The 14,119-nt window shown below is 47.6% G+C and overlaps 1 protein-coding gene across 6 annotated transcripts in view; it reads right to left on the reverse strand.

Annotated features, from left to right (window-relative positions):
- Positions 1-5,027: 5,027 nt before the first annotated feature.
- GARRE1 (granule associated Rac and RHOG effector 1) overlaps positions 5,028-14,119 on the reverse strand; it is a 76,542-nt gene continuing 67,450 nt past the window's right edge. For all 6 annotated transcript variants that reach the window (XM_072967249.1, XM_072967245.1, XM_072967246.1 and 3 more), the window contains 4 exons: positions 11,265-11,430; positions 10,454-10,591; positions 8,164-8,242; positions 5,028-7,647 (listed from right to left, as the gene is read on the reverse strand). In XM_072967249.1, the coding sequence (XP_072823350.1) occupies positions 7,339-7,647; positions 8,164-8,242; positions 10,454-10,591; positions 11,265-11,430 (692 nt within the window). In that variant the 3' untranslated portion in view covers positions 5,028-7,338. The remainder of the gene's footprint in view (positions 7,648-8,163; positions 8,243-10,453; positions 10,592-11,264; positions 11,431-14,119) is intronic.

The following is a 14,119-nucleotide window of genomic DNA, read 5'->3' on the forward strand; positions in this document are numbered from 1 at the left end:
TCATGAGGTCACTGTCACCTTTGGCCTCTGCAAATGGCTTTTCTCTCTCTGCCCAGAATTATTTGAGTTCCTAAAGATAAAGAAGGAAAAAAGAGACTGGCCAAAGGCTGAAGAAATGAATGGTCAAAGGACTTTGCAGGGAACAGCCATGTCCATATGGCCCTTGTTTACCCAGAATTTTGGGTCAACTATCAACTCTGAGATTTAACTGGTCTTCCCATACCTGGCAGCATACTGACAGTGCTGAACAGCATCTGTTCTCCTAGAGTTTCTGAGAAACACTCCAACTAGAGTTTTCTGTCCAAGCCAGTTACTTCTCCGCCTAGAACAGAACTTCCACTCCTCAATCCTGTGTTTCAGAACAGACCTGCATCCAATAGGAAAGCTGGTCTCAGCAGCCATTGCCCCATCATCCACTTGCTGTATGATTCTAAAGATGACTCTAGCCCAACAGTAACCACTGACTCCCTTTTTCTAGTGGGCTCTTTTTGGTGATCACAGTGGATGTCCGTTGTCTTTGTCCAAAACCAGTGCCTCCCATGCTCGAGTTCCCTCCCCTCCTCCCCCTGCCTCCCTTATTGCATCAGAGGTGAACACATGACCTAAGCCAGCCAAACAGGGTCCTTTTCTGGGACCTGACCCTAGCAAGAGAAATTCAGTTGTGTTTTTGATTTTATTTTTTTGTGGTGTTAACTCAGTGTTTTGTAGTGCTAAGCTGCCTTTCTGAAAGGACAGACCTGAGGTTCAGCCCCTAGTCTCAGGGAAAAGCATGGAGAGATTGATCTCCAGAGAGATGTCAGAGCAAACCTCACAGAGCCCAAGTTCCTGGGGCCAGGCCACCTCTGCCTGCAGCTGGAACATGAATCAGTGATTTCTCTTAGACCTCTGTGAGTCCCAGCACCTTCACTTATTCCAGATTTCCCAGGTATTCCCGGCTTTCTGCACAATATTTTAAGTTTAACACTGTACTTTGAAATTCCAAAGTTACATGCATTTTCTGTATTAGCAGAAAACCAGATTCCTATCTGGAGAACCATAACTCACAGTGGCAAAAAGAAGTAGCACAGAGGAATATTATAATTAATCGAAAACCACTCATCATCCAACTACGAACATGGTTACTTTGCTATTCCCTACAGTTTACTCTATGTGGAGTGGAGCTCTGTGCTAAATTCTCTCCTACGTAATCCTCAGAGAAGCTCTATGAGGACTATCCTGTTGTCCTCTCCACTTAAGACAGATTAAGGAATCTAAAAATAGCCACTCGGCTACTAAATAGAGAATCAACTCAAGGTTACCCCATTCCCAAACTCTGTTCTTAATCACAACCACAACCGGGACAAGGGGAGAGCCTGACTTAGGAAAACAGATGCATAGGAAGTTGGGGAGCAGGCAATCCCCTCCCTTCTTCCCTACCATACCAGTTCTGTTTTAACATCAGTTAGGCCTTTATGATATTAAGTCTGGAAGACAGGGTAGAATTTTACAAGCGGTAGTAGCCAAGAATGGCATCTCAAATGGAACGGAGAGCAGCATGGGCAAAGGCAGGAGAATCCACCCACTACATTAACACTGGTCCCCCTGGAATGCATCTAAGGATCTGTGCAGGGCAGTAGGGAGAAACCCACCAAGAAAGGTGTAGTAGGAGTGGGTGGGGGAGGAGGCCAGCCTCTCTGATCAAATTTTGGGGAGTGGAGTGGGATCTGTAGCTTGGAAAAATAATAACAAGGTAACTTTATTTTATTTATTCATTTTTTAAATGGAGGTTCTGGGAATGGAACCTAGGACATCTGCGTGCTAAGCATGTGCTTTACCACTGAACTATTTCCCTCCCCGCGAACGAGGTAATTTTATATTCTGACAAGTTAAACCTGTTTCCTATCATTATCATCAGGATCATTAACACATGATGTGCCAAGCTCTGTCTGCAAACCTCAGAGTATGGGGTTCAGAATCCTGGGGATCCTGTGGGCAGTGAAGTTCTCAGGCTCATGTGCAACCAGACCAGGGGCTGACAAACACTATTCAAAGAAAACCTGGCTCAGAAAGTCCAAAAGACTCTGCTCCAGTGCCGCGCAACTTCAAGTGCCTTCAGCAAAATGGTTTGACCCCAAATGGACTTAAGTGTGGACTTAGGCCAGGCCTTAATTCGGGCCGCCAGCCAGGGGTCAAGGCAGGACCTGGAAACCAGAGGATGACCTCGACAAGGGCGGAGGGAAGTTCGGGGAGAGGGCGGCGGCAGTTCTGGGGCCTGAGTTGAAGGAAATTTGTGTGGGGTGGTACACGCGATGGATTTTCGCGAGCCCCACAGAAGGTGCTGAGTCACGGTGACCAGGAAAGGGCAAAAAATCGCGGCTCGCGGGAACTTGGGAGCCCTCCCGCCGCTCGCCCCAATCTCCGGAGGGGCGGTGCGCACGTGGGTACGCGCAGGGAAGGCGGGACCAGCGCAGGTAATGAGGGGGCGGGGATGCGCACTCGTCTGCGTGTGGGCGCGCACGTCGGGGGAGCACGTGTGCGCATGTCCCCGCTCCCGGACCCGCGCAAGAGGCAGAGGGAATTCGCAGACGCCTCTGCCCGCACGTCTGGGATGGAGTAGTGTGCGCGTGTGCGCATACTCCGAGTGGGGGCGGACTGCGCGTGCGCATACGAGGGGTCGCGGAAGGAGGAATCAGCGCCCCCCCGGAGGTTCCGAGTTCGTGCTATGTTGTGGTGGTAGCCCGCGCAGCCCTTTTGTGGCTTTGGAATGTTGCCCAGATTTTTCCTGTAAATCCACCGTTAGGTCTTTAAAAAAATTTCCCCACCGCACATGGGTGTGGGTTCCCACCAGTATAGAAAACTATACTAGTGAAGAGCTGCGTAGTCCCTCCTTGCAGCCCTAGTAGAAACTCTGGTCATCATGTATTCTTTCAGTACGCTGTGAGATCCGATTTGCCTTGAGTCTAATTCTATTTTTTGCTCTGTATTAGAATTTGCCTTTGGCCCCAGCAACACCTCGTTTTGTCTGGCTTATTTGGAGTTGCTTCACGCCGTTCTGCACCCTGCACATACGGCCGTGAGCAAGACTAGCTTCTTCCTCTCCTGAGGCTTGGTTCTGATGAGAGGGACATATGCAAACATGATTTCAGTGGAGTCTAAGTGCTGTAGTGAAAAACAAAAGCTGGGAAAAGGCTGGGCTCTGGCTCAACAGAACTGATGGAGAGGCCAAGGCCAGGTGGGCATCAGGTGAGGCTTCCCCGAGGTAGCAGGGGTGTGCAGGAAACCCTGAGGCCTGACAAGGAAAGGCAGGAGACAATGTGAGGACCAAATTGATGGCAGTGGAGATGTAAAATCACGGTGAGATTTAAATGTGCTTGGAGATACACTTGGAGGACTTAAGTGAATGAAGAGAGTAAAGAAAATTAAGAATGTCTCCTAGGATTTCTGCCTGAGCAACTGGGTGAATGGATTGTGGTACCTCTTACCAAGAATAGGAAAGAGGGGGTTGTCTTCTCTAAAAAGACTGTGTTTTACGGGCAGAGATTGCATCTTTGTAACCCTGGCAAGGGCCTTGCCCCTAGGTGACAACAGTGAATGTTGAAGGGAACATGACACTCCTGAAACAATCCTTCCTCCTTACATAGGCCCACATCCAGTCCCCCTCACAGACAAGCAGAGGCCTGGGCCCAGCCAGCGTGCCCTTGTGGAATCATAAGGCTAGCTGTGTGTGTTACTTCCAGGATCCTGCCCCTGGAGGTTCCTCAGACTCCCAGGCACATGATTGGGAGCCTGACTGTCAGACTGTCCACTTACATGGCTTTTTGGCAGTCAACGAGCTGGCCTTTCGAAGGGTTTATTTCTTGTCTCCAGATCAGGAAGCAGATCACAGGAGGGGTCACAGTGCACAGAGCCATCCTTCTGCGGCATCATGGTTGGGATGCAGTGTTACAGCTACACCCCTACAGCTGGATGCCCCACTCTCCCGGGATCCCCTAGGTGGAAAAGAGGGTCACCAGCCTCATAAGGACCTCATCTGCCCGTATGTCCTCCACTTCTCAGCTGGGCCGGAGACTCCAAGGACCATCTTGGGGCTCAGGTGAACATCCATTCTGTTTCCATTCCCACCCATTCAGCACAGAGCAGGGGCTGCAGAACTCTTCTGTCCCTACCACTGTTGTGAATCAAGTCAGTGAACAGCAACCAGGTAGTGGTGTTACACAGGAACACATCTGAATAAAATGTGTTTTTCTGTCTAGCATTTTAATATGAACTTCCGGTGTATTCCTTAGTATACTCATGCACCACGGCTGTCTTAAGCAACCTTATCCTGAGGTGCACTTAGAAGGTGCTGGGACTTAGCTCAGCTTCTGGGTGTCTCAGCAGAAAGAAGCCTGAGTGGTACTTTTACTGGTAGGTTATACATTAATGCCCCCTTACTCCATTTTCCTAGTTCATGAAAAAAGTTTCAATCAAGTGCTGTCTTGATGTAAATGAAAATGAGCTGAAATTCCCCTGTAACCCCCACCCCTACTTTTATGGTTCCTATTTTACAGTCTTTCCTTTTGCATAGCAGGGTGTCATCATCCAGTGAGACTGGGCCTTCCTGTCCCTGTGAGGGAGGGTCTCTCTGCCACAAAGTGGGTCCCTGGCAGAGTTGGGGGAGACCTCATCCCTGGGTCTGCTCCTTGGAAAGGCTGCTGGGCAGTTCACAAGTGCCCATGCTTGGTGGAATGTGCTTGCTAGCAGACCACAACCCAAGGGGAAAGTGTGTATCCTTCCAGGTGGCCTCCTTCACGACACTGGCTCTGCCCACACAGAGGCCTCCTCCAGCTCTGGCCTTAGGAAAGACAGCAGGAGAGGTGTGACAGGTTGCCATGCTTCCTGCCCACCCACCCTAGCTCATCTCAGTGGTGTAACCCTTGCAAGGGCTCAGAAGCAGAGGACAGGCTGACCTAAAAACCAACTCGGGAGCAGCTTTTCAAAGTGAGGAATCAGATAAGGCTTCTGACATGGTATCTGCTGCAGTTCATTTTAAACAGAGATACAAAAAATTATTAAATGTATATTTTTAATAAAGCCAATAGTTATTTTACTTATAGGAGCTTTAAAAGTAAGATACAAAATGTAGAGTTCCAGTTTGGAAGCGTTGTAACTAGTCACACGATGTCCTGCTGATGTCCGAGCAAGGCAGCCACGCCCGGCCATGCAAAGGACACACACACTCACACATGCACACACATGCGCTTTGGCGAGACCCCTCTGCCGAGCGCAGCACCTGGAATAACCAGTGTTCAGAGCAAGGCGGTGCTGAGAACACAGCACCTACAAAGAGACCACACAAACAGCTTCACCCAGTCTCACAGCCCATGGAGATGCAATTACAAAATGTCTTCCTTAATCGAGAAAAACAGACTGCAAAGTGGCAATTAGCAATGTCGATGTCACCTGTGCTGGAGCATCAAGGACCGACCTCTGTCCAGGGTGAGGTCTTTGGGGAGGCACTATTAAAACAAGGGTACTTCCGGATAATAGAACTCGAAATACAGGGGACTGCAGACACATTACTGAAGGAAGTAGAAAACTATCTTACAAGTAAAACAGCCACGGACAACTTCAACAGAGATTAGTGCACACACTGTGACAGCTAACACGGACAAGAGCCACGCAGGGTTGGTGCAAAGCACGTGCCTGAAAGAGTCTATGTACAAAACAGTTTTCTGTAAACATGGTGAGGTGAATGTTCAGAACCCACGGGGAAAGGATCATGAGTACAGGCAGCAATGGCATCCCCACACAGCACAAAAGACAACACCCGAGGCCTGGAAACAGCCTGGCAACACAGTACTAAAACTTTAGATGGCTGGGCTCAGACACTAAGGGTCCTCTATAATTAGTGTGTATACATACATATATATATATATTCTTTTTGGTTTTTTTAAATATAAATTTACTTATATCCGTAGAAAAATGAGAACGTAACTGTGTTATTACAATCTCTGCTGGAAAAGCTTTATGGAGTTAGAAAGAATAAACCATTTATTAGTAGTTAACATATATTAAAATGGTTTAATGATTTAAGAAAATATAAAAAAAATATTAATACTGTCAAACTTTCATACCAGAAAATATTATGGATTTTTCTCAATTAGACTTTTCAAAGATGAAATATGAAAAATTTAAATAAGTTTTATATAAAGAACTTCTGTAACCTCAATTAATATACAGTGGGATATGTCTATTCTATATAGATATATTTATTATTTCTCAATTTAAGCACCATTCAATTCTTCTGGATCCATTCTGGCTGGAAGATACCCCTAAATCCACAGGATGTTATCTATTTAATAGCACATGTTAACTGAAAATGAGGTGGTTTTTTGTCTTTGTTTCTTTTTTTAAAGAAAAGCCTTTTAAATTAGTTCCTATCCACAACTTAATTGGTTTGTCTTGAGCCAGCTCACAACGTTACTGCAGTTTCAAATGCAGGTGTCTCTCTGCAGCCCCCTGACCACACCCCCACATTTGGAGACTGTGTCGAAGCCTCTGGCCACGTGTGGAAGGACCTGAGGGCGGAAGGTGTAACTTTATCCCGTACTCAGACAGCAGCCAGCGGGCGCATCTCCACACACCACCAGGAATACGCCTCTGACGTCAGTTTTATCATCCTGCTTGCGTCAATCCGGTAAAGGTTGCACCCCTTGGGTGCTGCTGGGATGGCGAGGGGCTGTCCCCCTATAGAAAACTCAGATGACTGCTTCTGATCACAAATATCCTATACTTCACCCAGTTTGTGTAAGCTTAAATAAAGATAGTGTTGAACAGACCTCCAGCCACTGTATGTTATCTTAAAATATTCAATGCATTTTAGGCAGGAGATGTTTTAACTAAAAACCTACATGAAAAATAGCTATAAAATACAGTGATTGGTGTGGTCATCACTCAACATGTTGAGGGGAAGAGGAGGGTGTCAGAAGAATGGTCAGTTTTGCTCTCAGCATTCAGGCCTGATGCCTTCCCAACACACACAGTGGGACTACAAACTTGAGAGCTGTGTTTCTCAAAGTGTGGCCTGTGGCCCACCTGCATCAGAATCACCAGAGGTGCTTATTAAGCTCGAAGATCCCCCAGCATCTCCCTGAAGAGGGCCAGAAACCTCCATCTTCAGCTGGCCCTCCAGGGGTCTGATGCCTCCAAAATTTTGAGAAGCCAGGCCTTAAAGATTTGGAGAGCTGCCAACCACCCCCATCCCCAAGGATCCCTGCCTGGGACAGGGGTGCACTGGTCCTCTGGGGGGCTGTGCCAGCTAGTCAGCCCTAGGGCAGGGACACTGGCCCCAACAGCTCTAGGCAGGCAGGCCCTGGGTCAGTACTGGGGCAAGTAGGCCGGCCTTCGCTCAGCCTTCCCAGGGAAGGCCTTGAAGCCCTTGGGTGCTGCCTTGTGTGCTGGTGCGGGAGGGGGCTGCGGTGGGGTCTGCACGTAGGTGAAGGAGGCGGCGCTGCAGTCGCTGGTGGCAGCCCACACTGGGGACTGCAGCATCTGCATGGTGTCGTTCCACTGGCTGCCGGGGCTGGCGACTGCATAGAGTGGTGAGCTCGGGCCAGGAAGGGTGCCAGGCAGCGGGGAAGGGTGTTGCCAGGGGGCTTTGGGCGGCCACGTTTTGGTTTTGTTATCCTGAGAGACAGAAGAGGGTTCTTAATGGCATTTCTGGAGATTTATCATCTTTTCCCACCTCCCCAGATCTCTGGTCCTTACTCTCACTGAGGAAACAGGGTGAGAGCCCAGCCTTCCCCACAGTCCTGGAGCAGCACCATCCAACAGAACTTGCGACCACAGAAATGTTCTCTGTCTGCACCACCCAGTACAGTCGCTGCTCACTGCATGTGGCTAGTGCAACTGATTTATTTATATTTAAATTATATTTACTCTTCATTTATATTTAATTAGTTTCAATTTAAACAGCCACATGCGGCTAATGGCTGTCATACTGGACAGCACAGCCCCAGAGCTTCCTCTGCAAGTGGCTCTCAGTCAGCTAAGACGGCTAATCATTTAGACAAAGGAAAAAAAACTTCATTGCAAAGAACGCCTCATTGCTTTGAGGCCCTCTTCAAACATAAGCTGTGGAACCCTGTTCAAGGTCTGTACCCATAAAGCCAGCCCTCCTTGGCCAGAACAGGGCCCCAGTACCTGGTTCACATCCTCCACTGTAGTGAGAAGAGGCGGCGAGGGCAGCGTGCTGGTCTCCTGCTCTCCACTGCTGTGCTTCCTGGAAGAACCGAGAGCTCACTGCAGGCCGGCCCGGCCTCCTGCCCAGCTTCCCTGCGGGGACACCCTAGCTGCTTGGCTCGGGTGCCTCCAGGCGCTGGTTCTCAGTGGGGAGGGGACTAAGGTGGGTCTCCATGGGACGCTGCGCTGCCGGGGGCAGTCACGGGCTGGGCTGGGGGTGGGGCAGGAGGACGGGCACTGGCCGTTTCAGCTGCTCTCTGAGTCCACCAGCTCTGGCCTTTTCATTTATCCAACAGATACAGATGACTGTTTACCATGCACTGAGGATGTGTGACTCAAAAACAAAAGGCTGTTAGTTTTACTACTAACATGGAAAAAATTTGTTATAATGTTGAATGAAAAAGGAGGACGCAGCAGGCACAGAGCTTGGTGAGTCCGCGGCGTGGTGCTCCCGCATGCAAACAGCAGTCTCTGCGAAATGGTGCTACAGGTGACTCCCTAGACGTCTAGTTGGCCACTCTCATTTCCCGTGTCTGAATAGAAGACTTCCACCCTCCTGAGGTTCAGTCCTGCTCCCCTGCTATCCTCCCCGTCTCGGTCCACGGCACCCTGTCCCACACAGATGCTCAGGCCAAAACCTTGAGTCTCACCCTTGATTCTTCTCACATATCCCATTACCAGTTCCTCACCAGCTGATCCATCTTTTTGCTCAGCTTTCTCCTCACAGAGGCCTCCCTGACTCCCATTTGGAACACAGAAAATCCACCTGTCCCCTGCATTCTCTGCCCTCTGCTCTATTTTTCTTCCTAGCACCTAACCCAAACTGGCATATTTAGGTTTGTTTTTTTAATCAGTCTTTCTTCAAAAAGAATGTAAGTTCTATGAGGAAGGGGACTCTTGCTTGCTGCTATATCACCAGTGCCTGGTACGTGATCAGTGCTACTGAATAAATGAATGTGTCCCCCCACTGTCTAAAGGCCTATGTTGAAGTCTTAACTCCCAGTGCCTCAGAATGTGACTGTACTTAGAGATGAGATGTTTAAACGATTAATTAAGTTAAAATGGAGTCATTAGGGTGGGCTCCAATCCAACATGACTGGCGTCCTTGTAAGAAAAGAAGATGAGGACACAGACACACACAGAGGGAAAACCATGTGAAGACGCAGGGAGAAGACGGCTGTCTGCAAGCATGGGAGAGAGGCCTCAGAAGAAACCAACCCTGCTGACACCTGGATCTTAGATTTCTAGCCTCCAGAACTGTGAGAAAATAAATTTTTGTTAAGTCCCCTAGTCTGTGGTTCTTTGATGTGTTAGCCCTAGCAAACAGAGTGTTTGTAAGAATTATGTGAGAAAATGTACGTGAACACTGAGCCCAGGGCCTGGCACCCTAGCCTGTATGAGCAGTCATCGGCATCACCACCGTGGCTCCCCTGTGCATCCTGACTTGGGTACCCTTCTGTCTTCATCTACCTGCTCTCCGCTGCATATCCAGTGAAGCCTGACCCCATCACACGGGGCCATTGTGACCTGGCCTCCCTCCCTTCCCACTCCACAGCATGACTTCTGGTGCCCAGGTGGCCTGCACCCTCTCCATCCTGCCCACGAACTTTCGACCACCACCTCTGGGCCTCCACTTCCTCACACCCATAACAGTCTCTGCACTGCTTTCTGAACAAATTCTTCGTATTTCAGGGCCTAGCTTAACTTTTGTGACTACTTTTGAAAACTTCTTAGATGTGAATATACTATATAACTCTTTTTTTCAACTTTGAAGCACTGAATGGCCATTCAGAGGTCATTTTATCCAGTTCCTCCTTTGAAAAAGAAACTTCAGTGTCAGAGAGGGCCAGGCCCATGTTTGGAGTTGCAAAGCCTGTTGGTGAGTCCTGATTAGAACTCAATTGTCCTGGTCCTGCTCCTCCCAGGGAAAGGGCTGCCTCCTGCAAGGCACAGACTAGCATCAGCAGACCCTGTTCTCCAGAATACTTCCTTGCCTGTCATACTGGTATTTTTGGCTGCCACTTGCATGAGACTGTTCTGTCAGCAAAAACTCAACTCAACATTAAGTCCCCTGGGCTACAGGTCTGCATGGTAGCCCCACACAGGCCTCCTCAAAACAGTACTGGAAGAGGCCCTCTGCCTCTAACACACACTGATGGGGAGTGACAGGGCTCCTGAGCTTTCTAGAGGAATGAGCTCTGGATCACATTCAGGTGCCCCGCTGTCCTTTGGTTTAAAAATTGCTTCATACCTTCTCTGCTTCACAGCAGCAACGAGGTCAGGCCCTGAAAACATGGAGAACAGGCTGTCCCCGTTGGCAGAGGATGTCTCATCACTCGAGCTGGCTGAGTCTCCCTGAGCACCCGACCAGCCGCTGTGCAGGCCATCCCTGAAAGCCAAAGAGAGAAGCTGGTCTCTGGCCTCCTGTGGCCAGCTTGGACACTGTCTGGACAGCCGAGGCCACCCCCACCCTCACCCAAGATCTAAAAGAACAGTCTTTGCCCTACATTCATCTCACAACCAAACAGTGGTCTCTTGTGTCTCTCCTTCCTCTAAAAACTCCTCAGAAGCCTGTGGTTTATATGTGAAATTTATCTTAGAGCAAACAAAAAGTTGAGATGGTCTTTAGCTGTCCAGATTTTTAACCAGGTAGCATTAAGAGAGCTAAAAAAAATCGATCCCCAGCTGTGTTCATGATGAAAATCCACATTCGCACAGTATTCTGGAATCTGAACTGTACACCTGCGCCTTTTGCAGGCTCAGGGATCACATTCTGTAAATCACACACATGTCACAGCCATGGGCATTTCAGATATAGACTGCGTTAAACACGGAATTACTTCACAGACACCATCAAATAAGATCCTAGTCAGGGTAGAAGAGAGCCTCAAAAATCATCAATGTATACCAATGGTGTGTTCACAGGGACACAACATGTCACTCGGCAGCCTAGAGCCAGTCACAAACTCTGACCCCCTGAAGATTTGACCATGTGCCACTCTCTCACACAGGGACTTAAACCCAGGTCCCGCACTCAGTTTCCCTCCCACACTGAGACTCACCCTTCTGCGAAGAACTCTGGGAAAGGCCAGGTCCGATGGGCATCATCCATGGGCGGCCAGTGGCCACGGGGGTTGCCTGGGCGGCGACCATGCTGGACCTGCCGCTTCTGCTGCATTGCCTGGCTCACTCCTGCCACATAGCGTGCAAACTCGGGGTCCGAACCCACTGTGTTAAGACAAAGGGATACATAGGGTTTGGAGCCAAATTGGACTCTTGTTTCCTTCCCTAACTTCTGAGGATGTGTTGGTCACACACACAGTAGAAAATGGTGAAGGGCTGCCAGGGTTGTGGCCCAGAGCGGGCTGCAGGTGAGATGCGGTTCTCAGCATGTGGGTCTGAAGATGGGCTATGGTGCGTGTGTGCACAGGGACTGTAAGAAAGGGTTATGCCTAGGATAGGGGCAGGCTGAATGTGAACAAAGAAAGAGTACACAAAAGGCTTGCTTTAGCCACGACTACATTTTAAAGACAAAAACTAGTTACTTTAAAGTTTTCCAGTGTCTAGTGCTACGTGCTTAACAACTTAGAAAATCAGACGATGACTTCAGCCCCGGAACGTTACTAAAGCATCAGGATCAGCGGCAGAGAATACATGCCCTTCTCCCTTGGGCCCAACTCTGATCCAGTATTTTCCTGGATATTAATGGCAGACCTGCTCACTCAGTCTGAAGATAATAAGGACGGCAATGAATAGGATGAAATTTAAGAATGCTTTAAGAGGTGGATGGAAATGTACTGGACAGAACTGAGGAAGGATGTGCAGGGCAGTACAAGCAGGAGAAAAAGGCACAGGAGGCATTTAGAGAAAGAGTCAAACAGAAAGATGTGGTAGGAAAACATCCATGTCACAAATACTAGGGCACAATCCCACCCTCCGCTTGTTCTCTCAGGGCGCTGCCTCAGGACCACTGCATGAGCCTGAGCCATTGGTGCACTGCACAAAGACGTCCACACGGGGGAGAGCTGGGGCTGTGTGGGCTGGGGTGGGGGTGGGGTTACTCGGTTCTGCTCGACCCATCCAGAGTGCCCTTCCTTAGTTTGCAAAAAAAGGACTACATACACGTTATGCCCCTGGGGTGGTGTCTGCAGGAAGCTCCATTAGGGACTTGAAGGTCAGGAAGGAGCATCCAGGACGAGCAGCTGGGAGGATTCCTAGGCTAAAGATGTAAAGGCTGTCTGGGACTTGGATAGAGATCAGAGGTGGTAAAGTTCTGCCAAACACCATTTATACTCTGGATTTAATTACATGACTGCTAGAAAATGGACAGACTGTTTATCAGCAATTGAGAAAATGTGCCATGCCCACCGTAGTGGCAGCAGCAGGGCAGCGTAGATCTGTGTGCCCCTCCTGCGCCCCAGGGGACAAGGCTCCCCACAGGCACCCAGCCAAGGAAAGCAGGAACAAGAGAGCATGTGAGGAATTTTGAGAAGACGTACGAAAGCATTTCTTTCCTGTAATAGTTAATGTTGGGTTAATAGTCAAGCAGGGAATCTCCTCTTCTGGTAGTTATTTATATAAATATTTGCTATACTTATTTACAATATTTCACAGTGCTCCCCTTGTGAATGAAGTATATTTTCCACTTCCATATATCCTTTGCTAAATTAGAGGGAAAAAGTAATCAATTTCTACATATTTATCTGGCATCTACCCACTTTATCAGATTCATTTACTAAATTCTAGAAATTTTTTGAGGAATCTTGTTTTTTTCAGTTTTATTGTGAGCAAAGAGATGTGCTTTTTAACCTATTCTTTTTTTAGAATAATCAATTTTAATTCCACTTTTTCCCTTTGTTTTTGTCTTGCTACATTTGCTAGAAAGTTCAAGACCAAGTTACATGCTATTGGTAGAAGCAACTGTCAGCCTGTCTGGGTCTTGATTTTAGCTGGAATGATTGTTTCACTATACAAAGTACTACCTGCTCCTGGCTTTTGGTAGATAAGTCTCTTTTACATTCAAGACATTTTCTTCTATTCATGTTTTACTTCCGGGGGTTTACATAAGAATTGCTGGTGTCTTTTACCTACTTTCTTTACAGCATCTACTGCTGCATGAGTGTTTCTCACTTACTGGTTGAAGTGACAGATAACAATGGCAGAGCCCTTTATCCTGAACTACCTTACACTCCTGAAGTAAACCAGGTCTAACTTTTTCCACGCACTGTTAGATTTTCTTGCATCTACCTACACTCACAAAAAGTGTTTATGGTAAAATCATGTTTGCTTTCCCTTTCCAATCTCTCATCCTGGAATAGATCCAGGAAGGTTTTACACTTCCTGGTGCAGTTTTTGGTAACGTGTGCTTTCTTAGCAAAGAATCCATTTTCCATTCAGTTTTCAAATACATTGTCATTAAGTCATATGTAGATGTCTTTAAGTCCTTTTAATCGCCCCTGTATCTGCAGTTATGTCTCCTTTTTTTCCTAATTTTGTTTCTTTTTGCTCTCTCTTAATTGGGCTTACAATAAATTGGTTTCTCCATTTTATTGGTCTTCTAAAGATCCTTCTTTTAGATTAAATGTCTACTGTATTTTAATTCTGGCTTTTATCTTCTTTTAAAAAACTGAAGTATAGTTGATTTACAATATTGTGTTAGTTTCAGGTAAACGACAACTTTTATCCTTAATTAACTCCTCCTCCTAGCTTGTTTTTGTTTTGCTTTTAAATTCTTTTTCTAATTTCTTAAGACAACTCTGGTGGTATTTTCACACTGTCTGGGCCAGGAGAAGCCATAGTCTATGAAGGCAGGAGGGTGCCTTACCACCTTTCACAGGTCCTAGAGTTTAGGTTAAATAATAAAAAAAAAATCACAGAATAGGTTATATAACCAGGAAAAAGCAGTCAACAAAGGGTC

The sequence above is a fragment of the Vicugna pacos genome, chromosome 9 (genome assembly GCF_048564905.1).
Source record: "Vicugna pacos chromosome 9, VicPac4, whole genome shotgun sequence".
In the NCBI taxonomy this organism is placed as follows: Eukaryota; Metazoa; Chordata; class Mammalia; order Artiodactyla; family Camelidae; genus Vicugna; species Vicugna pacos.